Source organism: Pimephales promelas, chromosome 7, assembly GCF_988280905.1.
Source record: "Pimephales promelas chromosome 7, fPimPro1.hap1.1, whole genome shotgun sequence".
Lineage (NCBI taxonomy): Eukaryota > Metazoa > Chordata > Actinopteri > Cypriniformes > Leuciscidae > Pimephales > Pimephales promelas.
Window position 1 is genome coordinate 10,832,376 of NC_142775.1, and position 20,822 is coordinate 10,853,197.

Consider the following 20,822-nt stretch of genomic DNA (forward strand, 5'->3'; position numbering starts at 1 on the left):
AATGTTTGTATTAATGACGTAATTCAAAAAACACACCCATCCCTTGTGTTCAGCATGTGAAATACACTTAATAAAGTGTTGAACTGCACAAGTGGACCAGTAAAAGGTTCCTGACCAGCAGAGGGAATGTTTATCTATTGTCTAGTTTTTAATACTGAGGCAATGAAGAACGAGCAACAATGAATTTAAACTCCTCCAGAGCAGAAAAATATTTTTCTTAGAAATTTATAGATTTTTTTTATTTATTTTTTTATTTTTTTTACCAAAGTTTAAATTTCACCATTGTTCACAAAAACCATTCTTGTGTAACTATTTAAACCTGTCATTTGCAACCCAAGACAAATGGGATATAAATTATTTTTTTGTTTCCTTGTAAAAAAGAGAGCCTGTAAGCAACAGCAGTAAAGCCAGTGCAGTTAAGACTGTCATAAAGTCAGTTTACTGTCCTTCTTAGCAACAGACTCTAACATATCAGTTAATAATCACCAAAAACATATTTAAGAATTACTGTTACAATAGAACAACCGATGTTTCAAGAATAGTCATGACTCATGAGGAACATAGAGTGTAATTCTACAGAGCCAGAGTGGATGCTCATGAGAGAACACTGACAAAAGGGGGAGGAAAATTAGGGTTGGCAGCATTCTTCTAACTTAAAGCTGTTAAAAAAGAGGCAGCAGAGAGTGGGGCTGGGTCTGATTGCTGCTCTGAGCAGGAAAACCTCAGTCTGTCTTCATGGTGCAGCGATAACCTGGACTCTTTTTTCCTTCCTCTTCCCTGTTACTTTGCACACAAGAACAGCTCATGTCTTTGATATGGGCATGATGATCTCTGAGCCTTATAGGATTGTCCTGTTTCTGGCTATATCTGTGGCTTTTTTACAATGTGTGAAATGCCAAGACGAAAACAGTGGTAAGTTGCTGTTTATTCATGAAGCTATTGTGCTGATGCTAAAGCTGTTGCTTTTGATCGTGGTATAATGATGTGGGACTAGTCTTATTTATTTATTTTATTTTATTTAATTATATAAATGTTTACTAAGGTTTATTTAAAGTGAAATCGTCTTGAAAGGCTTGAATATAAAACTTTTTATATGTTAATTGTTAACTGTTTAAAATTGGAGCTTAATTTTAAAGGATGTTGCATATATCTGCATGAGATTTAACTGTACTTTTTACCAGCAAGCATCTTTAGCAATGCCATAAATTGGAGATTTAGTAGCCTAGTACTTTTGACCAGCAAGTATCACTAGCTATGCCATGTGGTGCCCATCATGTAACATGATTAACGGTGATGTCACTTGGAGTTCTGTGACATACAAAGATGGGCAAAGGGCACAGTTTACTGTTGACTGCTCAGCATGCACCATCAGACTTGTTGCCTACTTGCACCAATATCCTCTTTTCACATCTGCTAAATCGATTTCAGCTTTAGTACTGTGCTCACATGTCTCTACAGGAACACATCTTGCATCCTAATGTGGAGCAGATGTGTGAGGATATTATGAGTAAGGCTCTGACTCTGAACATGCAGGGAAATAGAGAGAGAGAGAGAGAGAGAGAGAGAGAGAGAGAGAGAGAGAGAGAGAGAGAGAGAGAGAGAGAGAGAGAGAGAGAGAGAGAGAGAGAGAGAAACACCCAGCCGAGAAAACACCTGAGTGCTATTACCTCAGTCTTGCCCTGGTTTAGAGCATTTCAAACATGTGATGTGTATTTTTCCCTAAATGATGTCACCAGACACAACACTGGGAGGTTCTCTTGATCTTGAATGTTTAGCAGATTTTGATAAATGCCTATCCGAACAACGTGATTTACGTGTGCCTCTTGGATTCAAAACCTATTGTTGGGGTTTTACAGGCAGTGCGCCACCTTCTGGTAAATGATCATTACACCCTCCCACAAAAAGTTTATTTTAACTCTTTAAAAATATATCATACATACACAATTCTAATGTTTTTTACAATATTAAAATATATTTTCTTTTTCATACCAATCTGTGCACTTTAGGCTAAGACGTAATTATATTTTATTTAGGTGAATATTTTGTAGTATTTTTAGTGGCATTTCTCTTTGGGTGCATTATCATGTTTCCTGCTAAACTGCATATTTGCCCATTTAAATAGGCTCTATAAACAATTGTAACTTTTGTCAACTAACTTTCATTAGAGACTCCAGTGGACTGGTAGGTTAGGGGTAGGTGTTAGGGTTCAGGTTAGTATAATAACATGTAGTAGCAAAGTGACTTATAGTTAGTTAGAATATCTAAAGTGGATCATCAAGATAAAGTGTAACCAACTTAACTAAAGTCTGTTGGTGTACATAACAGTCCATTTTCTTCCTTACTTGAAGAAAATGGATTGGTTTGGTTTCAAGCTTAAATTGACTAATTGAAAACAGATGTTTCTTTCTAGACAGTTTTGTTATTTATGTAATGTAAAAAGTAGAAAATTACTCTAGGAAAAAAAATGAAACATGCTTTTCGGCAAATGTGGTTAGGTTAAAGGTATTTTTATATCTAATGCATAAAATATTCTTTTTCTTTGACCCTGTACTTTCACACAGACATTTCAATTTCAGCATGCACCACATAAAGTGAAGTTGTTCTGTTCTTCATCCATTCCACGTGATCAAACACCAAACATCTTTTCATCACATGGAACAGTTTTAAATACCCCTAATCGTTTGGATAATGTGTAATTTTGTGTAGATTTGGTTAAACAAATCCACACAAATTACTTCTCACAATAAAGTGAGAATCACTGTAATTTCTCAATGACGCCATCAGAAGATCGTCATTGTAGCATTATACCGTTAAATTATTATTATTTTTTTGGTTAAATTAAGGGTTGTGTAGCCTTCTGTGCTATTCTACTTTTCTATTTATTTTTTATTTTTACATGATTTAATGCCCTTTTTTGTTTAAAGTTTCAGTCATTGTTGCCATATCGCATTTTCCACTTTACAGCTAAATATCCAAATATGTGCATTCGAACGAGTCCACAGCTTATGTGCTGATGGAAAACATGTGCTGCATTTTTGAGCTATGACTTGATTACATGCCTCTTTGGTCCTGCAAGAGGGAGGGATTGGGACAGCGAGAAAGAGGGAGCAGGAGAGAGAAACTTATTCTCCACATGACACTAATTTTTAAGACTATTAACCTTTACTGTACAATCCGTAGCACCTTTGATCTCCCGCAGAGATGGCACTGGGCATCTCTATGGAACAAACTATTTAGAGAATGGATTTTTTATGTTTAACACGCTCTTGAGCCTGCTCCATGGGAACTACTTATAAAGTTAATCATGGCAGTCAGCAAATGCAAACCCTGGGGATGATTTCCAGATGTTAACTGGTTGCTTTGGCAGTATTTGAAAAATATTAAAACAAATGTCGGCTAAAATGTTGTTGTGGAGGAAGTCATGTAGCCCATGTACAGAACACTGTGTCTTCGAACAGCATTAAGGACAATTAAGGTTGGAAAATGAGAGCAAATGCAGACATTTTACAAATATAAACTAAAATAGCTCAGCAAAGTGTGTCATGTGCAAGCAAGCCTTTAGCCTCATGTTCAATAGATGTAGTAAACCTTCAAATATATTTTTGGCAGTCTCACGTGGTCAGGAAGGAAGGAGGATGAGATTTATGTATGCCAAACATGACTGTGTAGAGAACGCAGAGGTTGGCAGTGGAGGAAATGACGAGATCTCCCCTTGAGATGGTTCATAAGCATATACACAGCTGTTCCAGGTGGTCTGTATATCATCTGGATTTGGCCTATACATTTTTAGTCCTATCAAAACTGATAGGACTAAAAATGTATAAGCAAAATCCAGATGATATACAGATATATCTGTTAATGCTACACTAGTCCCCAAAAACACTTCTTGATGGATAAAAGAAGAAGCCTAGAATATTTTTGTGGATATAGATATGTGGCCAAATCTCTAGTCACCCAAAAAAAGAAACTTGTGTCATAATTTACTCACACTCTTGTTGCTCCAAATCCTTATGGCTTAGAACACACAAAAGATTATTACAATTTTGGTAACACTTTACAATAAGGTTCATTTGTTAACATTAGTTAACTACCTTAGTCAACATGAACTAAGAATGAACAGTACTTACAGCATTTATTAACCTTAGTTAAAGTTAATTTCAACATTTACTAAGACGTTATTACAATATTGTATTTGTTAACATTAGTTAATGCCAGTGGCGGCTGGTGAAAAATATTGTAGGTGGGGCTGTGTGTTGTGGGAGGGGGAGGGGGGGGGGGTGTCTAGGGGGTTCTCCCCCATCAAATTTTGAATTTCGTAGATGTGATTTCCTGCATTCTGGTGCATTTTAGGCCTTTGCTCCTTGCCACTTAATACCAATGGTCTAAAAATACAATGTTAATTGAACATTGTGGAAAATTAAATGCATCAGTCTCGTGATCTTTGAAATTAAGAGCTTCAACCCATAAACTGCTCATTAAACAAAGATAAAGCATTGATTTGTACCAGGACAATAAAGAGGGCTACCACATCGGTAACACTTTATTTGAAGGGGTGTGCATAAGACTGACATGACACTGTCATAAACATGACATAACACCCATCATGAACATGAAGGAGTCTTTATGAATGTTTATGACCGTTGTCATTAAGTGTCATTCGGTAAATTATGACACTTTTAATGCAAAGTTGACATTGTTTAAAATGTCTTTGTTATGACAACTTGAGACAAAATCAAGACAAAAATGTCTTGATTATGACAATTTGACATTAAAAAAGACAGAAATGTCTTGATTATGACAACTTGACATTAACAAAGACAGAAATGACAGAAAGACAGTCAAAAATACTTTTTAGACAAGAGGACCTGCGTCGAGTTTTGCATCTTCAAGCTTAAACAAGGTACGATCTGGATACGCGCAAGTGGGCAGATCCTGTGTGGCAAAAAGGCAGTTGCCATGGTTGCGAGAGAGTGACAGTCGCCTAAGCCAATCCGTTGTTTCGTCCCGGTTCGAAATAATGAGCTGTGTTTAGTGCAGATTAAACGGTCTAGAGTCATTCGATTTTTATACTCTTTTTTTCAGAGTAGATACTTAGATTTTAATTATGCATTGAAATATATAGAAAGTTTAAACAAATTTGGAAAAAAGTTTTTATAAAATTCTGACCTACACTACCTTTAACAAACAATGAACAGCTGTATTTTTATTAACTAATATTAACAAAGATTAATAAATACTGTAACAAATGTATTGCTCATTGTTAGTTCATTAGTTAAAACATTAACAAACGAACCTTATTGTAAAGTGTTACCACAATTTTGAATAATGCAATAGTATCATTGTAACAATGTATCATTTCGGCAGGTATTGTGAACGGAATAAAAAATTGTGTTGAAAAGATCTGACTCAAAATAATTATTTGTTTTCGCATTAGACATTGCTAATTCTATCATGAACACTTAGGGGAACTTTTATTGTTGTAGGGGAAAAATTATTGTTTAAATTTCACATGTCTTTAAAAGTTTTAGAATACAGCATATCTTCATACTGAGTACTGACTACTTTTTTTTTTGTCATTTTGGAGCTTGACACCCCTATATTCACAAAAATTCTGGGTTGTTTTAACCCAACTTTGGGTCAAATATGGACAAACCCAAACGATGGGTTAAAAATGTAATTAAAAAATGTAACCCAATGGCGGGGTTTGTCCATATTTGACCCAAAGTTGGGTTAACACAACCGAGCAATTTATAGAGAGTATCAGAGTGGCCAGACTACTCTTCAAAAGTTCACTTTGTGTGTTCTGTAAAAAAAAAAAATTAAAAAAAATTGAGAAAACAAAGCGTTTGTGACGTCAAGTCAATTATATTTGTATAACGCTTTTCACAATATAGATTGCATCAAAGCAGCTTCACAGTATCAATCAAAACATAATAACAATGTTCATTTATTAGTGGAAACCCATAGACATTACCCATTGACTTTCTGAATAACAGTTTGAGGCTGTTTATGGGGGGTATGGGCGGCGCCATCTTTTTAAAATCTTTGGAAATCCTTTGTATGAGACTGAGTTGGCCAGTGGAGGCACCTCTTCAGCCAAGCAGCTGAAGCTTTTAGAACCTGCCCCTTAACGGATTTTCGATGTATTGCGGTTTTTCGCACTTCTGGGTAGGCTTCATTTTTTAGATTAGAATGTTACCGCTTGTGTTGTGTTTCATTGAAAAAAAAAAAAAAAAAAATCACAAGTTTGGAACAATATAAAGATTAATAGAATATTGACAGAATTTACATTTTTATTAGCTCATTCATTTTTATTAGCCCAGTTTTCCGTTAAAATCCCCGGGAAAAAATAAAAATAAATAAATAAATAAATAAAATAAATTATCCACTTCTAAACTAATATTTAAAAACCTGAATCCTTGTCTGTTTAAATATAACATACAGCCATAGCGTTCTCAAGCTTTTCACATTATGAGAAATTTACTGTGATGTTGATACCAATACTTAAAGTACATAAAGTCCTTTGTGGCTGCCCAGCTTGAAATTATATTAGATGAAATGACAGGTTTTGGATTCGGGCCATGAGATCAATTCAACATAACTATTCAACATTACTTTTGACTTTTGCCAGTGACTAATAGAACACAGCCCTGTAATTATATCTACATTATGCTGAAAATGAAACAGATGTCATTCAAACTACAGTAAGGATTGATGGCTATGAGAAGTACATTTTTAATTTAAATTGTGTTTGAATTAATACCAGCATATTTGTGGGCCGCTATTATTGCAGGATTTTATATTCAGCTTCAGTTATTTAGTAAAACGACATATATAGGTTTATACATATTTTACACATATATACTTTTGCTAGTGTTTGCGCTCATATTTTTAAGTACATTTCAAATTAAATTAACCAAAAACTATTTAACTGAGCTTTGTAAAGTTAACAAAGAATAAATAAGTACATTTAACTTGGCCACTGGGCTGTCGAGTAATTTCTATTTACTCATTTGAGTGGCGAGTGCAATTCTCAATTTACATTAGCCTACATTTTACTCAAAACAATGTAACTGAATTAAGCCATGCTTTTAAAGTGATTGACAAAAAAATATTTTTGTTACACTTTGTAAGACAAATACAATTTACAATTTTGCGAGCATGAATGGATCATTTTGGGTAGAAAACTCCAAAAGTCAAAAACAGCAAGTAACTAAAATCTAACAATGAAAGCAATGATAAAAAAATAAAAATGCAACCTTATAAAAACATATCAAGAATATACATATCAAGCACTCGAGAATTTTAGGAAAATATAAAAAGCTTGGCTTGATATATTTTTATGATATATTTTTGTATTTTCATAACAAACAGTCCCAAGAAAAATATAATTCCACAAGCTTGAATCGAGTACTACAAACATGTAATATCCTTTTTTAAAATATGTAATATCCTTTTTTTTAATTCTTGCCTAAATTTAGGGCCCTATTTTAACGATCTGAAACGTCTGAAATATATTTTTCCTTATAATAATGTATCATTGCAAAAAGTAAAATGCATGTAGCTGAGAGAATCATCTACAGTGTATGCGCGTTGTTCACACTCTGTATTACATGGCCAAGCATGCACGCTTAAAATAGCATCAGAATGTACGCGCAACGCACCACTGACTTTAGACCAGGTTTTTTTTCTGGTCATTGGCGCAATTGTTTTCTGTAACTGCAAAATAGCACCAGGGATTGTTTGCGCCGACACACGCCTCCTTTTTGCGCCGACCTGCCCGGGGAGCGCAAGTTCATTTCCTAGTTTACCGACGTGCGTCTGTGGAGGGAAAAAACCCGCTTTGCGCGTGTGCAAAATAGGAATGATAAATGCGTCAGTGAATAAAGTCATCTGCGCCGGGTGCAAGATAGAGCCCTAATGTAGAAATTAAAGTGTTTTTTTTTCTAAAGTATTTACTTTGCCGCAGAATTTTTTTTAATTTTTTTTATTAGTGACCGAGTGCACTCTAGAGAAAAATGACTCTCAATATGAGAACACAGTGTGCTTTTTAACACAAGCAACTATCATGCACTTCATTCATTCATAACTAGGTCATCTGAGTCAGCCCAGTTTGTATGGGAATATCTGCACAGTTTATTGAGTTATACACACAATAAAATTCGATTCTAATAGTGTTAGAAAAAAACAAATCAAAGTCATCCTGAGATGCCATGTGACAGTCACATTTCAGTTTCAGCCCATTCTCACCCCCAAGACGTCAACTAACTGACGCCTTGGGAAGCATTTGACCATGCTTCAATATCTGATGCTTTAGGCGCCCTTTTGCGTCAGTTAGATGACGCCGTAGGATCGCGTCATATGTAAGTGGCTAAAGGGCGCCTAAAACGTCAAATATTGAAGCATGGTCAAAGGTGACGCCTCGGGGTGAGAATGCGTTGTCAGTTTGTAAATGTCAGGGGCTGTTAGAAAATTACATATTTAAGCTTTATCCATTGGTTAAAAAACAGCTGCAGTTTTAAGTAGTTCTCAAAATGAAAATCAAGGAATTATGTACCAAATTACTGTTAAGGAGTTTGATTCTTGTTCAGTTGCTAAATAGGCTACATATATCCAGTGTACACTCAATTATTGTAAATATTATGCCAATCATATCAATTACTTCCTCATGCGATTTAACTTTTTACATTAAACCGACTTTAAACATTGTTCATGTATCCTTCAAATAAAGTAGCTATTTCCAGTAGATATATGTTATCAAAACAGTTCATATATCATATTAAATAAGATAATGTGATCCAGGCACAGAACTTCAATCTGGCAGGAGCTTAAAGTTCAAAAGCACATTCACGAGAGTTACATTTTTCCACCTTGTAAGTTAGTTCTTTTTCGTTTCTTCACAGCAGGAAGTCTCTCACACTGGCATTTCCTCTGGAGAGAACGCTGAGTAATGTCTAGGTCTTAGCAATGATATCATTCCCTGCTGTCTCATAATGGTTACAGCAAATCTACTACCTCTTCTTACATTTTCTTACATTTTTAGTCAGCCAATAAGGATGCTTTTTTTGTCATTAAAAAACAGTGGATACTAATGAAGTATTTTTACTGTTAGTGTACTTAACGACTCCATGCAATTGCTTGATGAGTGCACTTTTCCTTTACAAGTGTACAGTAACTGATCTGACCTCAAAGAGGTATCTGAATTGCTTTTTTTAATGCAAAATTTCAGTTTATCATCAAACTGTGCTCTGAAACCCTTACCTTATACCTCTTAGACATTAAGGAAATAATTTCAATATTTAACCTGCTGTTTAATCTAAGCTTTTATGCTCAATTAGGCTTGATTAATTCACATTTACATTACATTTATTTATTTAGCTGACGCTTTTATCCAAAGCAACTTACAATTGCTATATGCCAGAGGTCGCACGCCTCTGGAGCAACTAGGGGTTAAGTGTCTTGCTCAGGGACACATTGTCTCACAGTGGATTCGATCTCGGGTCTCTTACACCAAAGACGTGGATCTTATCCACTGCGCTATCACCACCCCCTAACACTCACCAATTTAACTTTTATAGGCTCTATATGAAATTTGTTTAAATAATATAAAATGTATGTAATATATATGAATAAATATAATATGTATGAATAAGTACTGTGTATCTCTAAACAAAATTAGACAGTCTATGATTTTTGTTTTTCCTAGAGCGTAAAGTATTTCTAGGTATAGTAGATTGCTGGTCAAACGATTGTTGAAATTACTCTGCGGTTAATCACTTAATTCCGGTCCAGTCTTCTCACAAAACACTGCAGTCAAATCAGCTGCTCATGACTAATCAGACATTTTCAAAAGCTCTATGGACAAGAACTCAATAACCATGGAATCATTAAAAAGAAATAATGCATTGACTCTCTTGTCTATTTCTCATCTAATCGACAATGAGTCTGTTTCCTATTTTCTAATTTGAGTTTGAAAAGATTCACTTAGTCCATCTGTTTACTTTCATTTATAAAACTAGATCAGATAGAAATATATTAAATAAAACATAAAATATGTGTTAACAAGTGTTTTTATTTTTGAATGTCCATTTTAGACATTCTATCAGTAACTTAGCAACGTCAACTTAACCAGTCATTAGAGTATTAGTACTGTCTGCATAATATCTCTTAACACTTTATTTATACTGAACTCATCCACCGTATACAGTATACTATTATAATGCTGGATGAGTTTGCAATACATTATTAAGTACATATGGTAAAAGTTAAAACACAACCAACCAGTATTATATAATTTATGGCCTTTGCAAGAACTGACCTTTAAGCAGACCCTTTGACCATTCAAAATGTCATGCTTTAAAAAGATATAAGACGCCATAAACTTCAAAGGTTTCCAGAACAAGTGAGATGCCTTTTACTGTGCAGTCTGCAGTCTCACTATTACAAGATTAAGACCATGTCCATTACAACTGATTTCAAATATCTACAACAGACATATGAGGATTTCTGAATTCTGACTTGTGAATTATAATACATTTACATTTACATTTATTCATTAGGGCCCGAGCACCGATGGTGAGAGGACCCTCTTTGCTCTGTTTATTATTATTATTCTACTTCTCCAAAATAAATCCTATTTTTGAGGGCCTAAACATGCACGAAAATTTGCACACATGTCAGAACTGGCGAAAATTTACATCTGATATGTGTTTCAGAATTGGGCGGGGCAAAATGGCTCAATAGCGCCACCTATAAAAGTTCACGTACGTGTACGAAATTCGGTACATGCATGTAATGACCCACGACCTACAAAAAAGTCTCTTGGAGCGTATCCCTAAATACAACAGGAAGTCAGCCATTTTGAACTTTCTCTCTGATTTTTGTGCAGTTTTTGCCATTTTCAGGCCTCGTACTTTAACGAACTCCTCCTACAGTTTTAATCTGATCATCTTCAAATTTGGTGAGTGTAATCTTAAGGCCTTTGCGATGTTAAATTGCGAAGATCTTGAGTTTTCTTGAAAGGGCGTGTCCTCGGCGGCCTGACAAATTTCGATGTTTCGCCATTAAAAAGGAGGTTGCTGTAACTCAGGCAAACAACGTGCAATCTGCCCCAAACTTCACAAGTTTGATAACAGTTCTGTCCTGAACACATGCCCATGCTCATATTCAGTTACAGTCACAGCGCCACATGCTGGCAACAGGAAGTGATATGTTTAACACTGTTGTGGACTCCTAATAACATAAAAAAGTGCAAGCAAGTGCTAAACATGCTAATGACACACTTGGAACATGTTAAAACATGCTAGCAAACACTTAGCTAAGTGCTAAAGCATGCTAATACTGAAATTAAATAGGAATTTGCTGTAACTCAGGCATGGAATGTCCAATCTGCCCCAAACTTCACACGTTTGATAAGAGTCATGGCCAAGAGACATCTACATGAGAATGTTCAGTTATAGTAATAGCGCCACCTACAGGAAACAGGAAGTGACATGTTTTACATGTTGACGCCGTCCTAACAACATGTTAAAAATGCCATTGAGTTCTAAACTCGCACGAAAAATGTTAAAACATGCTAGCAAAACTTAGCTAAAGCATGCTAATTCAATGAAACAATTACAATTTGTTACTCAAAAAGTCAATGTACCATCTGCGCCAAACTTCACACATTTGATAAGAGTTATCTCCTAAACACGTCCATGCTCATATTCAGTAATAGTCACAGCGCCGCCTGCTGGCAACAGGAAGTGACAAGTGTACTGTTGTGGACTCCTACCCAGCTAGAAATTTTACGTTCCCAGAACGTTCTGAGAACGTCTCCGCTGGTGTCAAGTACGTTGCATGGTAACATTCCCACAATGTTCCCAGACAGTCACGATGTGGAGTTCTTTAAAGGGTTTGGGGACGTTATTTGGAGGACCCTCAGGGAACATTCAGGACGTTCTGGGAACGTTTAGAGGACAATATTTAATTCAGAAATCCAATGTTTCCAAAAGATTCTGAGAACGTCCTGCTGGTGTCAAGGACGTTGCCTGGTAACGTTCCCACAATGTTCCCAGACAGTCACGATGTGGAGTTCTTTAAAGGGTTTGGGGACGTTATTTGGAGGACCTTCAGGGAACATTCATAACGTTCTGAGAACATTTAGGGGACAATATTTATTTCAGAAATCCAATGTTTCCAAAACATTCTGAGAATGTCCCGCTGGTGTCAAGGACGTCGCCTGGTAACGTTCCCACAACGATCCCAGACAGTCACGATGTGGAGTTCTTTAAAGGGTTTGGGGACGTTATTTGGAGGACCTTCAGGGAACATTCAGGACGTTCTGGGAACATTTAGAGGACAATATTTAATTCAGAAATCCAATGTTTCCAAAACATTCTGAGAACGTCCCGCTGGTGTTAAGGACGTCTCCTGGAAACGTTCCCACAAGAGTCCCAGACAGTCACGATGTGGAGTTCTTTAAAGGGTTTGGGGACGTTATTTGGAGGACCTTCAGGGAACATTCAGGACGTTCTGGGAACATTTAGGGGACAATATTTAATTCAGAAATCCAAAGTTTCCAAAACATTCTGAGAACGTCCCGCTGGTGTCAAGGACATCACCTGGTAACGTTCCCACAACATTCCCAGACAGTCACGATGTGGAGTTCTTTAAAGGGTTTGGGGACGTTATTTAGAGGACCTTAAGAGAACATTCAAGATGTTCTGGGAACGTTGAGGAAACATTACCAAGCGACGTTCCTGACACCAGCAGGACGTTCTCAGAACGTTTTGGAAACATTGGATTTTTGAATTAAATTTTGTCCTCTACACGTTCCCAGAACATCCTGAATGTTCTCTGAAGGTCCTCGTTCTCGAATGTTAGAGAACTTTTAGGAAACGGTACCTATGGTCGTGGGAACGTCACCTTCTACCTGGGTAATAACATAAAAAAGTGCCAGCAAACATGCTAAACATGCTAACAACATACTTGTAACATTGTAAAACATGCTAGCAATACTTAGCTAATTAAAAAGCATGCAAATTCAATGAAATAATTATAATTTGTTACTCAAAAAGTCAATGTCCCATCTGCCCCAAACTTCAGGCGTTTGATAAGAGTCATGGCCTGAACACATCTACATAAGAATATTCAGTTACAGCAATAGCGCCACCTACAGACAACAGGAAAGGACATGTTTAACACTGTTATGGACTCCTAATAAACATATAAAAAGGTGCCACCAAATGCTAAACATGCTAACAACATACTATGATGCTAGCAAACACTAAGTGCTAAAAAGCTAACTGCTAACACATACTATACATGCAAAAGGCAGTTGTTGTCACTTAAGCATGCAATTTCCAATGTGCTCCAAATTTAATATGTTTTATAAGTGTCATATACATAATACACCCATGTTTACCTAATTAAAAGCACATTGCCCACCGTGCTCTGTCTTCCTAAAGCCACCGGATGGGAATAGCACGGGTGCGAGGGCCCTTTTCATCACTGCTTGCAGCTTTAATTTAGCTGATGCTTTTATCCAAAGTGACTTACATGTCAGAGGTTGAACGCCTCTTGAGCAACTAGGGGTTAAGTGTCTTGCTCAGGGACACATTGGTGTCTCACAATGGATTCGAACACAGGTCTCTCACACCAAAGGCATGTGTCTTATCCACAGCGCCACCACCACTGCCAATCACACCGTGTGCATTCGTTGGCCAGAGAACTGCCCTCCAACTGAGTCTGGGTTCTCCCAAGGTTTTTATTCTCCATTCTGTCACCTGATGGAGTTTTGGTTCCTAGCCACTGTCACCTCTGGCTTGCTTAGTTGGGAACACTTCATATTCAACAATATTATTGATCTGACTGTACTGACGCTGTTGAATCAGAACTGAACTGGATGATGATTTATTTTTGCAGAACTGCTTTATAGATTAAATAAACTAATTTAATAATTGATGATCTTTAAAGGAACTGAATCAACTCTGAATGACTTCAGCTGAACTAAAATGCATCATTCTCCTGCTATCACTGGTGATTTTAAACAATCAGTATGTTCTAAAAATGTTCTAAAAAGGTGACTTGCCTTATTTATCACATCTGATTAATAAACCCAGAAGTGTTTCTTTTGATCTCAATCTCATGCCCAAAGAGAAACAAAACCAAGAGATACTATTGAAATATGTATTGCAATATGCATTTCAAGTTTACAGTTGATTCTAATGACAAAATTTGGAGCTTTAGTTAATCCAAGGTAGAAAAAAAGAAAAAGGGGAAAGAAGCTGATCTGAAATGGAAGTACCACAGTGTGGGGTCACATGAAGTAAATGTTTATATAAATCCACTCCGCTGACGTCTTGATGTTCTCCATCCAAAACTGTGTAATGTAAGCTAGAGTCCTGACAGACCAGCTGTGGAAGCTCTGCAAGCTCTCACAACATCCAAACAAAGCAAAGAGGAAGAAACACACTCCTGAAAAGAAACATAATGGTGGGATGTTTCCAGTCCCTGGAAAAAAAATGAGTTTGGGTTGTTCCTCACAGGATGCACAGAGATTAAAATAATTGTAATATTGTAATCCATAGCCTGGAAAAAAAAAGATTTACTTTTTCTCCTAAGAATGATGAATCATTAGTAATGTAAATGTATATATGCATATAACTGCTCTGATGTTTCCCTCCTGATGCATGAAAGGAGGCCAGGAAAGCAATGAGTAGTCAGGTCATGAGATTTTGTTGATCTCAGCCAAGAATGTGACTGGTATCGACCTGCATAAATTAAGTATCTTGCCTGACACTCACACAGAGACACATTTAACCTTCAATGTCTGAACATATATTAATTTTGTATAAAAATTGCAGGAGTTCAAATTGTGTAAATATTAAAAAGTTAAGGAATCTATTCTATTATCTATTTATCAAAGCTAAATAACATTATGCCATGAACTTTTTTTTTTGTGCCATTTTTCATAAATTTCTTTGCAGCATAGACTTGTATCTACTCCAGGCCTCAATGTCCTGAAAAAATAGACCATTTTGCAAGATGTAAACAACACTGGTCCAGAAGCACTTCCTGTTTCAGTTTTTTAACAGTACATAAAAGCTGGGATAAAATACAACCAACAGAACATGTAAAACTGAATCAAAAAGTTAAACAACATCTTTCAGATGTTTTCTTTACATGTGAAATAAAGAAAACAGTTACAAACTGAAACAGGAAGTGTTTCTGGACCGGTGTTGTTTACATCTCGCAAAATGGTCTATAAGCTTTGTGTCTAGCCAAGTGCCACAGTGTATTTGATGATTTCTCAGACATTTGGTAAAAGCTGTGTACAAAGACTAGGGGACATGTTAAAATATTGTAAATGTAAATGGAAACGTTTTTTTTTTTTTATTTTTTTTTTTTATGTCATTTATTAATTTAGTTAATTCCAAAGAATAGGTTCCATTTGAAATGATAGGATAAAAGTAAATATTAAACATAATATTTAAATTAGTTCATTTAGGACTTGTGGTAAGAGTTTTAGAGCATATGTGATGTGGCAATAAAATTATGCAGTCCAAAAAAAAAAAAAAATCTTTTGGCCCACGTTTCTCACCCCACATCATCGAAAGCTCAAAAAAAAGGAAAAAAGGTGGAAGACATGTCTAAACAAGGAAACCATGTTTCCTTCTGCAAACGAGGTTGTTCTCCCTAGACTGACACCAGTGTGACTGCTCATTTTTATCTCAGAAGAGGGTTGTCACAAGGACCTAGAGTCAAGGCTTGAATAATCATAGTGTTCACCGTCACTTTGAGGTCTATATATGTCTGGAGTGACAGTCTAAATTACAAAGCAGACAAATTACCAACATCCCATTTTCACACAGATTCTTCTTCAAAAAGAGGGAGTTGTGTGTGAACTGCGGGGAACTCTATCAGTTAATTACAAGATAGGTCAGAGGTCTGTAAAACACACAATTTGTGTCATTGACTTTTAAAAAGCAGGACTGGAGACCTTTTAAAGTTTCTTTTAAAGCAACTTATCTGGTTTAACTGTTAAACAGATGCTTCTTTTATGAAAAAAAGAGAAGCATTTTCCTGGATTGTGATTGACCGTACATCAGCATTCATCAATGAAGTTCTTACAATCATCATATAATCAAATTATAATTTAACATTGTCCGGTGTTCAGATGAAACTCTTACATTTATTGAATAAAAGACTGCTCTCTCACACACATAAACTCATATACTTGGTGTTGGAAAGACAGACTCAGATGAGTCACTGTTTCCATAAGGTCATATTCTAACCCATACAGTCTTGTTCCAACAACAAAGTCCCTGAACACAGCAAGTTATGAGTATTTCCACATAAACCAAAGGAAAACACATGTGATTTATATTAGTAAAACTCCCACAATGCAGTATCTTGGTGGAGATGTAAATTGTAAAAAAGCTGCCCATTGTTTTCCTAGACTGTTCCTTCAGAAGCCTAAGCATTTGGGAAGGAACCACAGACTTTAGCTGACAAGGAGTAATGCTGAGCATGTTCGGTGTGGTCAGGTCAGGCCAGACTGGAAGACTGGTGGAAAATGTACGTCAGAAGTCGACAAAAGACCATGCTTTTTGCTGTCATCATCACTAGGGGATTTGAAGCGTTGCTGTAGAAAGCGCAGAGTTTGCAATAAATTAGCAAAGAGTAAGCTTTCTCTTCACCTTTAATGGCTGAGAAAGATTGTTCTCCACCCATATATTTGTAATGGCTCAACCACATTTTCAATGAAATATTCACAGGGGAATAGACAGTTCCATTTGTATTGACTAAAATTCTTAGCACTGAATCACTTTATTACCTATTATCTGGATTGCATCTGCTTTTTCAAATGTTTTGTAATTCCATTTATTACTTTGAATGCCATGGACTGGGACAATGGAAAAGTGCTTTTTATGTGCAAAACTAGAATATGCTACTGTAATTATTCACACGATGAATGTGACTATAACATTGTTGTTGTGCAACAGATCTATAAACAAGATATATAAACAAAATTTGACTAGCTTGTGTTTTTTAACCTCCAACAATATACACTCACCTAAAGGATTATTAGGAACACCTGTTCAATTTCTCATTAATGCAATTATTTAATCAACCAATCACAGGCAGTTGCATTTAGGGGTGTGGTCCTGGTCAAGATAATCTCCTGAACTCCAAACTGAATGTCAGAATGGGAACGAAAGGTGATTTAAGCAATTTTGAGCGTGACATGGTTGTTGGTGCCAGGCGGGTCGGTGTTGTTGTTGCCAGGCGGGTCGGTCTGAGTATTTCACAGTCTGCTCATTTACTGGGATTTCCATGCACAACCATTTCTAGGGTTTACAAAGAATGTTGTGAAAAGGGAAAAACATCCAGTATGCGGCAGTCCTGTGGGCGAAAATGCCTTGTTGATGCTAGAGGTCAGAGTCTCCTGTCCTCTGGGCCGACTGATTCAAACGTATAGAAGAGCAACTTTGACTAAAATAACCACTCGTTACAACCGAGGTATGCAGCAAAGCGTTTGTGAACACGGCACAACCTTGAGGCGGATGGACTACAACAGCAGAAGACCCCACTGGGTTTGCTCATCTCCACTACAAATAGGAAAAAGTGGCTACAATTTGTAAGAGCTCACCAAAATTGGACAGTTGAAGAACAATGTTGCCTGGTCTGATGAGTCTCGATTTCTGTTGAGACATTCAGTTAAGGTAAAGACTGGATTTGGCGTAAACAGAATGAGAACATGGATCCATCATGCCTTGTTACCACTGTGCAGGCTGGTCGTGGTGGTGTAATGGTGTGGGGGATGTTTTCTTGGCACACTTAAGGCCACTTAATGCCAATTGTCTACATATCTAATTAACTACTCAGTGCTTAGTTACTTAGTGCTATATCAACTTAAGGCCCCTTGATGCCATGGCCTACCTGAGCATTGTTTCTGACCATGTCCATCCCTTTATGGCCACCATGTACCCATCATCTGATGGCTACTTCCAGCAGGATAATGCACCATGCCACAAAGCTTGAATCATTTCCAGCCCATTCTCACCCCCAAGGCGTCACCTAACTGACCATGCATTTTGACCATGCTTCAATATCTGACGCTTTAGGCGCCCTTTAGCGTCAGTTAGATGACGCCCTAGGATCGCATGTAACCCTACCCCCACCCCAGACCTAAACCTAACCGCGTCATCTAACTGACGCTTTCCTTTAGTGTCAGTTAGATGACGCCGTAGGATCGCGTCATGTAGGCTAACTGACGCTAAAAGGCGCCTAAAACGTCAAATACTGAAGCATGGTCAAAGGTGACGCCTTGGGGTGAGAATGCGTTGATATTTCAGATTGGTTTCTTGAACATGAAAATGAGTTCACTGTCCTTTATTGGTCCCCACTGTCACCAGATCTCAAGCCAATAGAGCATCTTTGGGATGTGGTGGAACGGGAGCTTTGTGCCCTGGATGTGCATCCCACAAATCTCCATCAACTGCAAGATGCTACCCGATCAATAATATGGGCCAACATTTCTAAAGAATACTTTTAGCACCTTGTTCAATCAATGCCACATATAATTAAGACCGTTCTGAAGGGGAAAGGGGGTCAAACACAGTATTAGTATGGTGTTCCTAATAATCCTTTAGGTGAGTGAATATCCATCTCCAAATACTGCTCTACTTCCACTCTGCAATGATTACATACTCAGGCCTGGAATTATATTACAAACAGTGAAATTTACTGAATATTTATTCCACACTAGCCTTTGTTTGCTGGTGTGCTCTCTGAGGTTGTCAGCAGCTGTGTGATCAGAAAAATATCTCTCGTTTCATTGGCATCCTTCCCTGAGACATTCATTCCCTCTGGTCAAAAAAGGCATTTCCAATCAATTTCCAATCAAAACCCTCCTAATACATCCGCTTCATTCATTTATGCTATGTTTATTCATTAGCTTGTTGCACGCATTTTTGGCATGCTCATGTTCAGAATTTAATGGTTGTGTCTCCCCTTAAGCTATACGGTTAGGTGTTATAGCATCACGGCTATACGTGATGATCATTCCTTATGAGTTGCCAACAGTGCTAAAAAAGGTTTTTAAAAAAAAGTTTTTCTTTTATGATACTGTGAAGCTGCTTTGATGCAATCTAGCGCTATATAAATATACTTGACTTGACTATAGATTAGAGTATTACAGTATATTGAGATGCAAAGTTCTTACTATTTTTAACCCACTTTCTCACACGGCGGGGTACAAAAACATCCTCTTCAGAGTGTTCAGAGTTTTCTGGTTAGCAGAGAAATACCAAAAGGTTTCATCAAAAGGAGCTCAAGGGTGCCACCTGGTGTATTGGTGTTACGCCTGCAAACTGCATTCCTAAATGTAAAAAAAAAAAAAAAAAAAAAAAATCCCACAGCTGTTCTGCAAAATTCTTGAAATTAATTGCTTGAAAAAAGCTTTTAGGACATTGTTTATTATAAATAGTTTAACTTTATTTCAATAATAGGGTGAATAGCACATTGCTGGAAACAGTATGTATGAATCAGACATAGTGGAGAGCATTAGCTCATGTCTTCCCACAAGAGTCTTTCTAAAAAGAAGAGGGGTCACCTTTTCCAGTAATTCCCAGCCACTTTCTCAGGGTATAGTAAAGTCTTCTGTCTGGCTTTCTGGACTAGTTGCATGGCATGACACACATGATCAGGTGATTCCGTGACTGCCTTTTCCAATTTTAAAAGTTAGATTTTAAACACTTCATCAAATACAGAATGGAAACAAAAATATGAAGAATCAATACAAAATTCAGGCTTTTAATTGTGCATATTTGAATTTGGAAAAATATGGCTTGAAAATGACCGAATAACATTTTCATGGGGAAAAAAGAGAAGGGGAAAACATTTTAAAAGAACGTGTATTTTATTGATGGATTTAAAAAAAAAAAAAAAAAGCTATAATAATACATGTCTAACCAAGACGTGCCATATAATTAATAATTAATAATAATAAACACCTTATATTAATAAACACACACATATATCTATATCCATATGCAGTATATATATAGTTTTTACCTTCTTTTTGCTTGTAGAGGATGAGTTGAGCTGTACAGAGAACGGGCAGGTGTACACAAACAGAGACATCTGGAAACCTGAACCATGCAGGATCTGTGTTTGTGACAGTGGGACCATCTTGTGCGATGAGGTGCAATGTGATGAAGTGTCTAACTGTGGAAAGGTAGTAATCCCAGAAGGAGAGTGCTGTCCTGTTTGTGACACAGCACATGACAGTGGCAATGGCAGACCAGGTGAGGATGACCACCACAGAAACCCGAAAACAAATTCATTTAAAGAATCCTTAGTGTTTTGAAATGTAAGAACAGATAAACAGCAACTATTTTTGTCTTTTTTTTCCTTGTCAGCGGACAGAGTTGCCAAGGTAACCTGTATTGTTACACTCAGCACTGACAATATTCATTTATTTATTTAAAGTGTAAATATACATAAAAAGTGACTTCCGGTGACACATTTTCAATATTTTTGATTTCAGGGTCAGAAAGGGGAACCTGGAGATGTCCCACATGTATGTTTGAATTAACATTTACCTTACATTTCAAGATGAGGATGGATATATGAGTACAGTTTGTAAATAATACAAAAATTACATCTTGATTTCAGGTTATTGGAATAAGAGGTCGTCCTGGACCAATGGTGAGCTTTTTTGACTTTTGTCCTGATCACTATAAAAAAAAAGGATAAATCAAACAGATTCAATTATACAATTAAACATATAGTAAAATAAACCAGTGCTTTCATGCTTATGTCATATACTG

General features: G+C 36.7%; 1 protein-coding gene across 1 annotated transcript in view; it reads left to right on the forward strand.

Moving 5' to 3' along the window:
• The first annotated feature begins 658 nt into the window (after positions 1-658).
• Positions 659-20,822, forward strand: part of col5a2a (collagen, type V, alpha 2a) — a 65,571-nt gene continuing 45,407 nt past the window's right edge. Inside the window, exons 1-5 of the mRNA XM_039647144.2 lie at positions 659-912; positions 20,082-20,297; positions 20,412-20,428; positions 20,540-20,572; positions 20,668-20,700. Of these exons, the coding sequence (XP_039503078.2) occupies positions 816-912; positions 20,082-20,297; positions 20,412-20,428; positions 20,540-20,572; positions 20,668-20,700 (396 nt within the window). The 5' untranslated portion in view covers positions 659-815. The remainder of the gene's footprint in view (positions 913-20,081; positions 20,298-20,411; positions 20,429-20,539; positions 20,573-20,667; positions 20,701-20,822) is intronic.